This window comes from Balaenoptera ricei, chromosome 16, assembly GCF_028023285.1.
Source record: "Balaenoptera ricei isolate mBalRic1 chromosome 16, mBalRic1.hap2, whole genome shotgun sequence".
Classification (NCBI taxonomy): domain Eukaryota; kingdom Metazoa; phylum Chordata; class Mammalia; order Artiodactyla; family Balaenopteridae; genus Balaenoptera; species Balaenoptera ricei.
The window spans coordinates 57380613-57396268 of NC_082654.1; the positions used below are offsets into that span (position 1 = coordinate 57380613).

The window sequence follows — 15656 nt, forward strand, 5'->3', positions numbered from 1 at the left end:
AACCAAGATTACTCAAACCCAGCAAGGATCTCATTCAGATTTGATGGAGAAATCAAAAGCTTTACAGACAAGCAAAAGCTAAGAGAATTCAGCACCACCAGACCAGCTCTACAACAAATGCTAAAGGAACTTCTCTAAGTGGGAAACACAAGAGAAGAAAAGGACCTACAAAAACAAACCCAAAACAATTAAGAAAATGGTCATAGGAACATAACATATCAATAATTACCTTAAACATCAATGGATTAAATGCTCCCACCAAAAGACACAGGCTTGCTGAATGGATACAAAAACAAGACCCATATATATGCTGTCTACAAGAGACCCACTTCAGACCTAGGGACACATACAGACTGAAAGTGAGGGGATGGAAAAAGATATTCCATGCAAATGGAAATCAGAAGAAAGCTGGAGTAGCAATACTCATATCAGATAAAATAGACTTTAAAATAAAGGATGTTACAAGAGACAAGGAAGGACACTACAATAATGATCAAGGGATCAATCCAAGAAGAAGATACAACAATTATAAGTATATATGCACTCAACATAGGAGCACCTCAATACATAAGGCAACTGCTAACAGCTCTAAAAGAGGAAATCGACAGTAACACAATAATAGTGGGGGACTTTTAACACCTCACTTACACCAATGGACAGATCATCCAAACAGAAAATTAATAAGGAAACACAAGCTTTAAATGACACAATAGACCAGAGAGATTTAATATTTATAGGACATTCCATCCAAAAACAGCAGATTACACTTTCTTCTCAAGTGTGCACAGTACATTCTCCAGGGTACATCACATCTTGGGTCACAAATCAAGCCTGAGTAAATTTAGGAAAATTGAAATCATATCAAGCATCTTTTCTGACCACAATGCTATGAGATTAGAAATGAATTACAGGGGAAAAACTGTAAAGAAACACAAACACATGGAGGCTAAACAATACGTTACTAAATAACCAAGAGATCACTGAAGAAATCAAAGAGGAAGTCAAAAATACCTAGAGACAAATGACAATGAAAACACGACGATCCAGAACCTATGGGATGCAGCAAAAACAGTTCTAAGAGGGAAGTTTATAGCTATACAAGCCTACCTCAAGAAACAAGAAAAATCTCAAATGATCTAACATTACACCTAAAGGAACTAGAGAAAGAAGAACAAACAAAACCCAAAGTTAGCAGAAGGCAAGAAATCATAAAGGTCAGAGCAGAAATAAATGAAACAGAAACAAAGAAAACAATAGCAAAGATCAATAAAACTAAAAGCTGGTTCTTTGAGAAGGTAAACAATATTGATAAACCATTAGCCAGACTCATCAAGAAACAGAGAGAGAGGACTCAAATCAATAAAATTAGAAATGAAAAAGGAGAAGTTACAACAGACACCGCAGAAATACAAAGCATCCTAAGAGACTACTACGAGCAACTCTATGCCAATAAAGTGGACAACCTGGAAGAAATGGACAAATTCTTAGAAAGGTATAACCTTCCACGACTGAACCGAGAAGAAATAGAAAATATGAACAGACCAATCACAAGTAATGAAATTGAAACTGTGATTAAAAATCTTCCAACAAACAAAAGTCCAGGACCAGGTGGCTTCATAGGTGAATTCTCTCAAACATTTAGAGAAGAGCTAACACCCATCCTTCTCAAACTCTTCCAAAGAATTGCAGAGGAAGGAACACTCCCAAACTCATTCTATGAGGCCACCATCACCCTGATACCAAAACCAGACAAAGGTACTACAAAAAAAGAAAATTACAGACCAATATCACTGATGAACATAGATGCAAAAATCCTCAACAAACTACTAGCAAACAGAATCCTACAGCGCATTAAAAGGATCATACACCATGATCAAGTGGGATTTACCCCAGGGATGCAGGATTCTTCAGTATATGCAAATCAATCAATGTGATACACCATATTAACAAATTGAAGGATAAGAACCATATGATCATCTCACTAGATGCAGAAAAAGCTTTTGACAAAATTCAACACCCATTTTATGATAAAAGCTGTCCAGAAAGTGGGCATAGAGGGAACCTACCTCAACATAATAAAGGCCATATATGACAAACCCACAGCCAACATCATCCTCAGTGGTGAAAAACTGAAACCATTTCCTCAAGATCAGGAACAACAAGGATGTCCACTCTCGCCACTATTATTCAACATAGTTTTGGAAGTCCTAGCCACGGCACTCAGAGAAGAAGAAAAAGAAATAAAAGGAATACAAATGGGAAAAGAAGAAGTAAAACTGTCACTGTTTGCAGATGACATGATACTATACATAGAGAATCCTAAAGATGCCACCAGAAAACTACTAGAGCTAATCAATGAATTTGGTAAAGTAGCAGGATACAAAATTAATGCACAGAAGTCTCTTGCATTCCTATATACTAATGATGAGAAATCTGAAAGAGAAATTAAAGAAACACTCCCATTTACCATTGCAACAAAAAGAATAAAATACCTAGGAATAAACCTACTTAGGGAGGCAAAAAACCTTTATGCAGAAAACTGTGAGACACTGATGAAAGAAATTAAAGATGATACCAACAGATGGAGAGATATACTGCATTCTTGGATTGGAAGAATCAATATTGTGAAAATGACCATACTACCCAAAGCAATCTACAGATTCAGTGCAATCCCTATCAAATTACCAGTGGCATTTTAACAGAAGTAGAATAAAAAATCTTAAAATTTGTATGGAGACACAAAAGACCCCGAATAGCTAAAGCAGTCTTGAGGGAAAAAAGTGGAGCAGGAGGAATCAGACTCCCTGACTTCAGACTAAACTACAAAGCTACAGTAATCAAGACAATATGGTACTGGCACAAAAACAGAAATATAGATCAATGGAACAGGATAGAAAGCCCAGAGGTAAACCCACGCACCTATGGTCAACTAATCTATGACAGAGGAGGCAAGGATATACAATGGAGAAAAGACAGTCTCTTCAATAAGTGGTGCTGGGAAAACTGGACAGCTACATGTAAAAGAATGGAATTAGAACACTCACTAACACCATACACAAAAATAAACTCAAAATGGATTAGAGACCTAAATGTAAGACCGGACACTATAAAACTCTTAGAGGAAAACATAGGAAGAACACTCTTTGACATAAATCACAGCAATGTCTTTTTTGATCCACCTCCTAGAGTAATGGAAATAATAACAAAAATAAACAAATGGGACCAAATGAAACTTCAAAGCTTTTGCACAGCAAAGGAAACCATAAACAAGACGAAAAGACACCCCTCAGAATGGGAGAAACTATTTGTAAATGAATCAATGGACAAGGGATTAATCTCCAAAATATATATAAACAGCTCATGCAGGTCAATATTAAAAAAACCAACAACCCATTCCAAAAATGGGCAGAAGACCTAAATAGACATTTCTCCAAAGAAGACATACAGATGGCCAAGAAGCACATGAAAAGCTGCTCAACATCACTAATTATTAGAGAAATGCAAATCAAAACTACAATGAGGTACCACCTCACACTGGTCAGAATGGCCATCATCAAAAAATCTACAAACAACAAATGCTGGAGAGGGTGTGGAGAAAAGGGAACCCTCTTGCACTGTTGGTGGGAATGTAAATTGATACAGCCCCTATGGAGAACAGTATGGAGGTTCCTTAAAAAACTAAAAATGGAATTACCATATGATCCAGTAATCCCACTATTGGATATATACCCAGAGAAAAGCATAATTCAAAAAGACACATGCACCCCAATGTTCATTGCAGCACTATTTACAATAGCCAGGTCATGGAAGCAACCTAAATGCCCATCGACAGACGAATGGATAAAGAAGATGTGGCACATATATACAATGGACTATTACTCAGCCATAAAAAGGAACGAAATTGGGTCATTTGTAGAGACGTGGATGGATCTAGAGACTGTCATACAGAGTGAAGTAAGTCAGAAAGAGAAAAACAAATATCGTATATTAACGCATATATGTGGAAACTAGAAACATGGTACAGATGAACTTGTTCATCACAGTGTTTGGCAGAAATCGAGACACAGATGTAGAGAACAAACGTATGGACACCAAGGGGGGAAAGCGGCAGCAGGTGGGAGTGGTGGTGTGATGAATTGGGAGATTGGGATTGACATGTATACACTGATGTGTATAAAATGGATGACTAATAAGAACCTGCTGTATAAAAAAATAAATAAAATTCAAAAATTCAAAAAAAATATGCATTTTGTAACAATAAAAGAATCAAACAATACGGAAATTTAAAAAATAAAAGAATTCTTCGTGTAGTCTCCACAGAAATAACTAACCATAGCTATGTTACTTTGAAAGGTTTGAGATTTATATCTGTACACATAGAGCCCTTTATATCTTGTTAACGTATTTGAGAAAATGGAATCGCACCGTTCCTTTTGTTGCTAACATTGTTTTTTTGCGGAATATGTCACATGCATCTTTCTATTTCAGTACAGATTCTCCTTCCTTGTTTCTAACTGCTGCAGAGTATTGAGTTACATAGGAGCATCATCATTGATTTAGCCAGTCTCCTACTGACTGACCCTTGGACTAGTTTCAGTATTTTCCCATTATAAACTATGTTCTATTGAAAAATTTGTGTCTGCGCCTTATTTTGTTTCTCTGATATTTGTTGGAGCCTTCTGTGGAGTACACAGTCCAGGCTCCGTGCAGGCCGCTAAGCTGGATATACTTGGGGATACCTGGCGTCTTATCCACGATCCCTCTGATTAGGGGGCTTGGTTGTGTGGGGGAAGTCTGGTGGTGGGCGTGGGTAGGCCTGGCCCAGCGGTGGTAATGGGAAGGTTCCTGGAAGGGGAGGTGAGTGCAGGCCAGGGCATCAGGAGTCCCGCTGGGGCAGAAAGCCCCGCAGCACAGCAGGGGCGTCCGGGGCGTCCGCAGCCTACCTGCTGCACCATCTCAGAGAAGCAACTCACACTCTCCACCTTCCTCTCCTCCGCCCTTTAACCTTCCAGCCCTGGAGGGGGCAGGGCGAGGGCGGTGCTCTGGGAGCATTGCTTGAAGGATGAAGTGAAGCACCAAGGAGAAAGTGCTGGACCCGCATTTCTTCTGGGGGTGGTGGAAATGTTCTGCAGTTAGACAGTGGCAGTTGCTGCACAGCTTTGTGGATTCACAACCTTGTGAATATTCCAAAAACCATTGAATTGTGCACGTTAAAGGGTGAATTATATGGTATGTGATTTATATCTCAAAATAAAAGACTCCAGTTACCACTTTGTCATAAAAAACCAAAAACCTGCCCTCTTGAGGCATGATGTTTTATTGCCTCCCATTCTCTGACTTCCCTCAGGACCCAAACAGCTTGTACGCACATCCAGGCCAAGATGATCGCCTCCTGTCCCCCTCTTCCTGTCCCCCCCACAAGTGACCAGGGAAGGCTTTCTCCCCGATGCTTCCATCTCACTCCTCTTCTCCTTTTCCTGTAGCGCTGACCCTTGGTGGGTGGGTAGTTGATTACACTGGTCAGTGACTTTCTGCGGTTCTCTTCAGCTGGACCAGTGCCCCTTAGCAAGTGGCCTTGGGGCCACCTCAGGGCCCCCCCAGGAGGGGAGGGCCCAGTGCCTCGGGTGGGGGTGAGGGGTGAGGGGTGTGTCTGAGCTACCAGGCCACCAGCTCTCCCCAGCCAGCGCCTTAGCATTTTCACCAGGTCTGGGACGGGTGCTGGGCTGTGAAAAGCTCAGGTCTTGGGTAGGCCAACAGCCAAGAAAGCAGGGCACATGGCGGTGGCCACAGGTCTCCTCCCTGCAGGCCCTGGGGCCAAAGGTTGACCTCGCTGGACAAGGCCGGTTTTGTTGCCTGGTTCCTCCCACGCCTTGTTAACTTGAAGAGGCCCTTGCGGGGGTAAATGGTGCTGTTTGACTTGCATGTTTGCTTGAGGGATTTGTGGGCTCCCAGCCTTCTACATGATTTATCTCAGAGGAAATGAGGCAGCCGTGTGGGAGGGCACTGTGGGCCTGGGGCCTGGGACCTCTCCCTCTCGAGAGCCGCAGACAGGTGGTTTTTCTCATGTGTTTGCATGTGTGCGAGCATGTGTGCGTGCGTGCGTGTGTGTGTGTGTGTGGCCGGGGGGAGCACGGTATGGCAGTTCCATCTCCAGGGGACCGCAGTCAGAATGCACCATCTGGATGCCCAAGTGTTCCGGGGCGGAGATGGCCAAGCCTTGGTGGGGGAGCCACGTAGAGGGTAGTTTTGCATCTCCTGTCTTTACAATAATGCATATTTTTTGGTTAAAAAACAAAAAACTTCAACAACAGTGAAGTCACCCACCCACACCTCCACCCTGGTGTCACTCCCTGGAGGTGACTGGCCTCTCTGAACCACTTGGGATATTTCCTTGTGGACATTTGCTATGTCATACTTAACACACAAAGTTTTGTTTTTATTTTCTGCCACCTGCCTTTTTTTTTTCTTTTTTTTTAAACTGTGCACTATATCATGGGTCTCCTTGTATTTTCTGTAAATTTGGAGCATACAACGAGATATTTCATAGTTTAGTTGTCAGTAATTTATTAACCCCATTCTGTGTGTGTTGGGAATCTTGGTAGTCTGCACTTTTTCCTGTTACAAATAATTTTTTGATGGGCACCCTTACATATGTCCTTATGTTCCTTTGTGCATGTTTTTCTGAAGTTTGATTCTTAAAGGTACAATTGCCAGGTTCAAAGCAGTGCTTTTCTTTTTTTTTTTTTAAATAGGTTCTGCCAACTTATTTGGGAAACTTAAGGCTCCAGGAAAGTTCCCTCTCCTCCTTCTGGCCCTGTCACCTGTCTTTAAATATACTTTTTTCTTTGGTGATTCATGAAAGTTAACTTCTTTTCTCAGATAACCCAAGAAAGGGGTTTCTTAGTCTTCAAAGAGCATGGCTCTCAGAGAAGTCCAGAGTGTTTCTGACCTGTGTGGAGCAGGATATAAGGACGGCTCTGTTCTTGGCCTCCCTGAGGGGAGCAGCTCAGGCTGTGGCTGTCTTGGTGTGTGGATGGGACCAGACCCTGGGTTTGTGCCTCCCCTGGGTCACTTTCACCCCCTCCTCACAGGCCGGAGGAGAGTCATCTCTAAAGACTGCTGCCTGTATAAGCTGAGAAGTTTATCACCTTTTTCATTTTAGAATTCTGAGCCAGATTTAAATATTCTGTCTCTCAGACTACTGTTAGCCTTAGCTGGGAAGCTAAACATTTGACTGTTAGTGTGTGTGTGCCTGTCTACCAAGAACATAATCTTGTAACAGTAAAAAGGAAAAATTCTAGACTGATAGGATAGTTTTTCAAATCCTCTGGAGTTAACTGTGACTGTGGTTTTCCCAAATTTCTTCAGAGGCTTTTGATTACATTAGCACAGGCGTGATTCTCAGCCCTGCTTGTAGAGAAAAGTTGAGAAGTGTTAGGGGCCCCATGAGCCTTTGAGTATCCGGGTGCTGTAGTGTGGGAAAGAGACTGTTCTTGTGACTCCAGGGGTAGGACGAGAGGTTAGGAGTTGAGGAAGATGGATTTCAGCTCATAATAAGCAAGACCTTCTCATGCAGAGCTTTCACCTGTGGAATGGGCAGCTGAGACAGCACAGGGTATCAGTCTGATCTCCCCAGGGTCGTCCCTTCTGATCCTGGATCCTACTGCGTTAACAGGGCTGGGTTGGGCATCAGAAAGGATCCCAACCTTTCTGATTTTGTTTCTGGGTTTGTTCTGGGATTTTCTCTGATTGACCCTGTCTCACTGGAAAATTGTGACCCATCCTGGCAGCAGATTCACTCTGCCCTCAGTTGCCTCTGGATTGTCATACAGACCCCATACAAGCACCTCACGGTTGGGGCATTTGGGGGCTATTTCCCAGTGAAGAGAGGCCAAACCACAGTGTTGACTCCAGATTCTGTTGTGGACCAGTGCAGGTGGGCTCTGCGGGGCCAGTGCCCAGAACAGGGTTTTTCTTTGCATCGTTTCAAGGCAGCCTTTAAAATTAGGTTTTATTTTATTAATATGTCGGGTGATATTTAATTTAAATTTTATTTATTAAATTTTTTAAAAAAATTGAATTATAACTGACATGTAACATTGTATTAGTTTCAGGTGTACTACATAACGATTTGATATTTGTATACATTGAGAAATGATCACCACAGTAAGTCCAGTTAACATACATCAACTTATATAGTTACACTTTTTTTTTCTTGTGATGAGAGCTAGTTTGTTTCTTTCTTTTCTTTCTTCTTCTTCTTCTTCTTTTTTATAATATTTATTTATTTATTTGGCTGCGCTGGGCCGGGTCTTAGTTGCGGCATGTGGGATCAAACCCAGGCCCCCCTGAACTGGGAGCACGGAGTCTTAACCCTTGGACCACCAGGGAAGTCCCAGAGCTAGTTTGTTTCTTTTTTTTTTTTTTTTAATTTATTTATTTTACTTATTTATTTTTGGCCATGTTGGGTCTTCGCTGCTGCACGCGGGCTTTTCTCTAGTTGCGGTGAGCAAGGGCCACCCCTCGTCGCGGTGCGCAGGCCTCTCATTGCGGTGGCTTCTCTTGTTGTGGAGCACGGGCTCTAGGCATGCGGGCTTCAGTAGTTGCAGCACGCAGACTCAGTAGTTGTGGCTCACGGGCTCCAGAGCACAGGCTTAGTTGCTCCATGGCATGTGGGATCCTCCCAGACCAGGGATCGAACCCGTGTCCCCCGAATGGGCAGGCGGATTCTCAACCACTGCACCACCAGGGAAGCCCCTAGTTTGTTTCTTGAATGAAGCTTGGAAGGCTGGACAACTGTGGGAGTGCATTTGGCTGTCTACTCAGGCCTGCCACCTTGTGGGAAACTCTGGGAATGGTAGCAGTGCTTTTGTTCTGTAGTAAACCACATGGGGCTCTTTTGGAGCCCTGGGCTTCTCACCTGGCTTGGAGATGTTTAGAGAATAAAACATTTGGAGTGATTTTTAATTGGAATGTTTGAGGTACTGCCCACAAGACAGGGTAGTCTGGTCTAGAAGCTGGTTCTTTTCCAGATGTGACCCTGAAGGCAGGAGAGCTCTCCACTGGCGCTGTGTGTCCTGGGCATGTGTGGGCACATCCTTGTGGAATGCCCTTCTCATCTCTCAGTGGTGGGCACTGTGTCAGCTGATGTCCTTGCTGTCCTCCAACCCTCATTGTCTGCACCTGGACAAATTCAGGGGTCCTCAGTTTGTCTTGCACTTGGGGACCCAGTTCTCCTTTGTCTAGTAATTTATGGAGAAGAATCATGTTATATATCTATCTTGCAACATATACAAAAATATATTCCAGTAGTTTAAATAAATAGTTTAAAGATTTAAATGTGAAAAGTAAAACTAACACTTTTTAGAAAAACTAATGAGAGAGAGTATCCTCATGATCTCAAGGTAGGAAGGAAAGAATTTCTTAAGTAAAATAACCAAACTGCAGACCATAAAGGAAATGACTGATAGATTTTACCACATTAAAACATGAAATTTTAGTAACAAAGGGCACTCAAGAAAATTTAAAAGCCACATATTGGGAAAAGATATTTGTAATGAATATAACTGGAAAAGGGTCAGTACCTGGAATTTAAAAATAAGTCCTGCAGAAAGAAAGGAAAGGAGAGGAAGGGGGTGGGGAGGGAGGGAGGGGCAGGTGGGGAAGGAAGGAGGAAAGGAAAATAAAGGATATGGACAGGCAATTCATAGAAGAGAAAGTGTGTATAGTCAATAAACATAAGGAGAGTTGCTCTGTCTTTCTAGTAATCAGGAAAGCAAGTTTTTAAAAAAGATCTTATTTTTTGTCCATGAGATGGGCAGTACTTAAAAAAGAAATCTGATTGTTTCACGATAGCCAAGAGGTGGAAACATCCCAAGTATCCTTTGACGAATGAATGGATAAGCAAAATGCAGTACATATGTACAATGGAATATTTTTCATCTTTAAAAAGGAAGGAAATTCTGTCACATACTGCAGCCTGGATGAACCTTGAGGAAATTATGCTAAATGAAGTCAGTCAGTCACAAAAAGATAAATACTGTAAGATTCCATTTATATGATTCTATTTATAAATACTGTATATACCTCTAGAGTAGTTGGATTCATAGAAAACAAAGTAGGAGGGTGGCTGCCAGGGCCTGGGGGAGGGGGAACAGCTAATTGTTTAGTGGAGACAGAGTTTCAGTTTTGCAAGATGAAAAAGTTCTAGAGGTTGGTTGCACAACAATGTGAATATACATAACGCTACAGAAATGTATACTTCAAAGGTTAAAGAAGGCTAAGACAGTTTTGTGTTATGTGTATTTTATCACAAGTAAAAACTAAAAGAAAAACCTGACCATATGAAACCTTGGTGAGGATGTGTTGACGACAGTAACTTTCAGAACTCCTGCCCATAGGTGATGAGATATAAATTGGGATACCCACCCTGGAGAGCAATTTGCTATCGTCCAATCAGCGGGGAAAAGTCCGTATTCTGACCCTTAGCTCTACTTCAAGGTGTCCACCCTAGAGGAGAATCTCACTGGTGTGGGAGAGGAGACGTGTACAGGGTTCACAAGAGTATCATTTGTAACAGCAAAAAAATGGAGACGATGTAAAATAAACATCCATCCACCAGAATGAGAATGTGTGATGCAGGCATAGAGAACAGACTTGTGGTTGCTAAGGGGGAGGGGGGTGTGGGAGGGGTGGATTGGGAGTTTGGGACTAGCAGATGCAAACTATTATATATAGAATGGATAAACAACAAGATCCTACTGTATAGCACAGGGAACTATATTCAATATCCTGTGATAAACCGTAAAGGAAAATAATATAAAAAAATATATATGTATAGCTGGATCACTCTGTTGTACAGCAGAAATTAACAGAATGTTGTAAATCAGCTATACTTCAATTTAAAAAAATCTATCCACAGTACAAAATAGATAACCAACAAAGATCTACTGTATAGCACAGGGAACTATACTCAATATCTTATAATAACCTATAATGGGGAAGAATCTTAAAAAAAAAAAAAAAATATATATATATATATATATATATATATATATATATAAAACTGAATCACTTTGCTGTACACCTGAAACTAATACAACATTGTAAATCAAATATATTTTAATAAAATTTTTAAAAAAATCTAAACAAAAAAAATGTGTGATGTACTCCTACAGTGAAACACTACCGGCACCACTGACTAAACCTCAAAAGCAGCATTGAGTAGAAGGAAGCACATGTACCACCATTAGGAATTTTCATAAGTACATAAATAGTATAAGTAAAATATTGTGCATGGTGATGGTTGACAGCAAATTTAGGAGAGCAATTCTGGAGGGGAAGAGAGGGGTACTAGATAAGAGAAGGGTGTATTGGGGGCTTTGGCTAAGCACCTATACTATTTTATATCTTTGGAAAGCAATTTGAGACATGTGACAAGGTAGAGTCGGCCCTCTATATCCGTGGGTTCTACATCTGAGGAGTCAACCAACCAGGGATTGGGGAAAAAAAAAAATTCCAGAAAGTTTGAAAGAGCAAACCTTGAATTTGCCTTGCTGACAGCTATTTACATAGCGTTTTTGTTGTGTTGGGTATTATAAGTAATCTAGAGATGATTTAAAGTGTAGGGAGGATGTGCGTAGTTCGTATGCAAATACTACACCATATTATATGAGGGATGTGAGCATTCATGGATTTTGGTATCCATGGGGAGTCCTGGAACCAGTCCTTAAGATGAGAGCTAAGTGGTGGGTACTTAAAATTCTGTTACCTTATTTGCTGTGCTTTGCTGTATGTTTGGAAGATATTGCATTGTGTCTTTTTTTTTTTTTTTTTTTTTTTTAATTTATTTTTGGCTGCGTTGGGTCTTTGTTGCTGAGTGCGGGCTTTCTCTAGTTGCAGTGAGCGGTGGCTACTCTTCGTTGCGGTGCACGGGCTTCTCATTGCGGTGGCTTCTCTTGTTGCAGAGCACGGGCTCTAGGCACGCGGGCTCAGTAGTTGTGGCGCACGGGCTTAGTCGCTCCATGGCATGTGGGATCTTCCCGGACCAGGGCTCGAACCCATGTCCCCTGCATTGGCAGGCAGATTCTTAACCACTGCGCCACCAGGGAAGTCCCTGCATTGTGTCTTTAAGAAGACTTTAAATGATCGAGTGAGGCTAAGTCAGTGGTTTTCTGACTATTTCTCAGCATGCAGTCCTGATCTGCAACAGTGACGCATTTTTATAAAATGGTGAAGATTTTAACCGCCCGAGGAACCTGTGTACCACTTTTTAAAGTGAGTTTTGTAGTTTGGTGTCCTCGTAAGATTTCCTTTGAAGGAAAGAGTTTTGCTTTAAAAAAAAAAAAAGAAAAGAAAAAGAAAAGGAAAAAGACTAAAAGCCCTGAATGAGCTGATTTCTGAGATTCCCTTTTTCCCCATTAATCTATAGTCCTAGGAGCTAATGTCTTAGAGGAACGAACTCACTTTCATTGTCTCTAAAAGATTCTGACATTTGAATTAGCTCTTTCCTGTTAATCGTATTTATTGAGAGCTCACCCTCCCTCCACAGGGAATATTCAGTAGTTCCAGGTTCTGGTTCTTTGGGCTGCAAAGATCTTCTGATAACTCAGGGTCCATGTTGGATGAGCCAGGTGATTCCTGGACTGTTGAACCTGGAACGGTTAAGCAGGCCTTTCTGGCTCAGTCGTGTCATGGCGGAGGGGGGGCCGGCAGGAGATGTGAGCCCTCAGCCCAAGGGCTCAGATCCCCTGAGGTGCTTAGCAGAAGTCAGCAGGCCCTGACTACCTCTTAACACATCTTGTATTTTGTTCTGTAGAGCAGCACCCTGAGTGAGCGTTAGTACCACCTGTAATTCAGAGTAGAAAGCTCTCTTGCTTAAACCCTCCCATGGTTCCCATCTCACTCAGGATACAGTCTGTGCTGTGAGCCTTGAAACTGTGCCCACTTCTCTGGCCTTTTTTTTTTTTTTTTTTTAAATCTGCACTCTTAACCTTACACTTTTAAAAATATATATATTTATTTATTAATTTGGTTGTGCCAGGTCTTAGTTGCGGCAGGCGGGCTCCTTAGTTGCGGCCGTGGGCTCCTTAGCTGCGGCATGCGTGTGGGATCTAATTCCCTGACCAGCCATCGAACCCGGGCCCCCTGCATTGGGAGCGCGGAGCCTTAACCACTGCTTTCTGGCCATTGTTTTGAATCCACTTCTCCTTGTTCACTGGGTTCCAGTCACTCCTCCCTGTCTTCCTGTTTGTGCCTAGAACATGGCTGGTGATTCCCGCCTCGAGGCCTTTGCACTTGCTCACTCCTCTGCCAGATGTGCTGTTGACTGCTGGTCTTCATTTGCACCCAAGCTCAGAAGTCACCTTCTTAGAAAGGCCTCCTCAGGCTATGGACTCTCTCACAAGCTACTCTGCTGTCCAGAAGTCTCTCTCCAGCTTGTTATCCTGTTTTATTTTTTATTTCCTTGACAGCCCTTATTATGCTCCCAAGTTATTTTATTTGGTCTATTTCTCTATCTACCGATCTCTGTCTCTGTGTGTTTGTATCGTCCCATCAGGATAAGAGGTCCGCAGGCCACAGTCATTGTGTCTGTCCAGCATCACCAGCATTAGAACAGGGCTAGGATATATTAGGTACTTGTGTCGGGGCTCCTCGGCGTCACCCGCAGGCTTGGTGATTTGCTAGAAGGACTCACAGGACTTAGCATATAATCCTACTCACAGCTAAAATTTATTTCAGCGAAAGGACACAAAGCAAAATCAGCAAAGGGAAGAGGTGCATGGTGTGAAGTCCAGAGGAAATCAGGTGCTAGGTTCCAAGAGTCCTCCCGCTGTGGAGTCTCACAGGACAGACTTAGTTCCCCCAGTACCAAATCGTGACAACACGTGTGACATGTAGCCAGGGAAGCCCATGAGATACTCTCTGCCCGGGGTTTTTACTGGGAGCCGGCCACGTAGGAACCCCCTGCTTCGCATGCTCTGAAATTCCAGGCTCCCAGAAGAAAGCAGGTGCTGAGCCTAAAACACACTGTTCATCCAGCCCAGGCGTGGGGAGCCCTTCCTATCGCTCGGGAAAGGTTTATATCAGTGCAGGGAACTGCTTACTGTTCACGTTCCCAGACGCCAGCTAAGGGTCACCTTGCAAGCAGGCCTTTCTAAGGATGGAAGTCTCAGGCCTGCTATGGTGACTCTTTCCTGTACACTACTTAAGGAATGTTTGTGAACGAATGAATCAACGCAGTGTGACTTCAGGGCCTGTGGAATCAGACCTCAAGACTCCTGAAGGCCAGAGGGTGTGACCTCCCCTCCCTTGTCAACAATCCTTCCCCCAGACAGACGGAGGCGAGTTTGTCCTTCCTCCTGCCCTCAGACCTTTGGTAATCGTGACTCTCTGGTCCCCAGGTGTTGAAGCACAACGGGTCATCAGAAATTCTCAACAAGCTGTACGACACGGCCATGGACAAGCTGGAGGTGGTTAAGAAGGACTATGACGCCCTGCGGAAGAGGTATAGCGAGAAAGTCGCCATCCACAACTCGGACCTGAGCCGCCTGGAGCAGCTGGAGGAGGAGAACCAGCGCCTTCTGAAGCAGACGGAGATGCTGACGCAGCAGAGGGACACGGCCATCCAGCTGCAGCACCAGTGTGCCCTCTCCCTGAGGAGGTAGGAACCTAGGCCGTCAAGGAAGGGAGCGAGCTGGCCTGTCTCTTGCACTCAGAGAATGGCCAGAGGGCCAAAGCATCCTCTCTGCCAGGGGCCACTCTCCTTTGTGGGCTTGTGGTTATCTTCAAGGCTCTCCGCCACTTTCTGGGGGTTAAAAAAAAAAAAAACATAAGCAATTGAACTTTTTCAATCAAAAATTACTTATGTCCGGGAAACATTTTCCTGACGCTGTCTTGGCAGTTGTGCTCCTTTCTTCCATCTGAACGACTCTGGTGTGTTCTGACCGTCCTGTTTCTGAGGTCACCACACAAGCCTCTCCCCTCTGTGTCAGTCACCCACCTGGCAGATAGGAAAGTTAATTGTCCTAGGCATTGTTCTTCTAAAATTGCCCTTTCTATTAAGGCAGATAATCTGTAGGGATGTGACCCCTGCCCTCCAACAGTGTTTCTTAAGGTACATTCCTGCAGAATACCTGTTCTCCGGGGTGCTTATCAGGTTTATATGAAAAGTGTTCTCTGGCTTTAAAAGGGTTTGGGAATTGCCGGGTTGCACACAAACAAGTGTCTGCGCTGCAGGACTTCTCAGAACCTTTACTCCGATACTGTGCGCTAGAATCTCCCAAGAGGGGACAGAATGCAGTGTTTTTCCCAAACATCAGTCATCAGAGAGCACACTTTTTTTAAATGGAGCTCCGTGCAGGGTTGGTTTCTAAGGAACCCACATTCAGAAATGCTGCTCTACAAGCCCAAAGGCTCACATTCCAGATCTGTCACACCTGGGCTCGAATCCCCGGGCCATCACTTCCAGCTGTGCTGTGTGGTCATGGAAAGGTGTCTCACCCTCTCTGTGCCTCAGTTCTTTCACATGTAAAATGGAACTTATACATCCTAAAGCTTTTGTTAGATTCAATGGGAAACCTCACACCAAATGTTCAGACCAGCATGAGGATCACAGAAGGTGCTCAACAGCAGTTAGCAACAGCAGCAAGGGCCTG

General features: G+C 43.1%; 1 protein-coding gene across 2 annotated transcripts in view; it reads left to right on the top strand.

The window, feature by feature from the left end:
- DLG5 (discs large MAGUK scaffold protein 5) overlaps positions 1 to 15656 on the top strand; it is a 123371-nt gene that overhangs the window by 66776 nt on the left and 40939 nt on the right. For both annotated transcript variants that reach the window (XM_059899410.1, XM_059899411.1), the window contains one exon: positions 14403 to 14662. In XM_059899410.1, coding sequence (XP_059755393.1) covers positions 14403 to 14662 — 260 coding nt within the window. The remainder of the gene's footprint in view (positions 1 to 14402; positions 14663 to 15656) is intronic.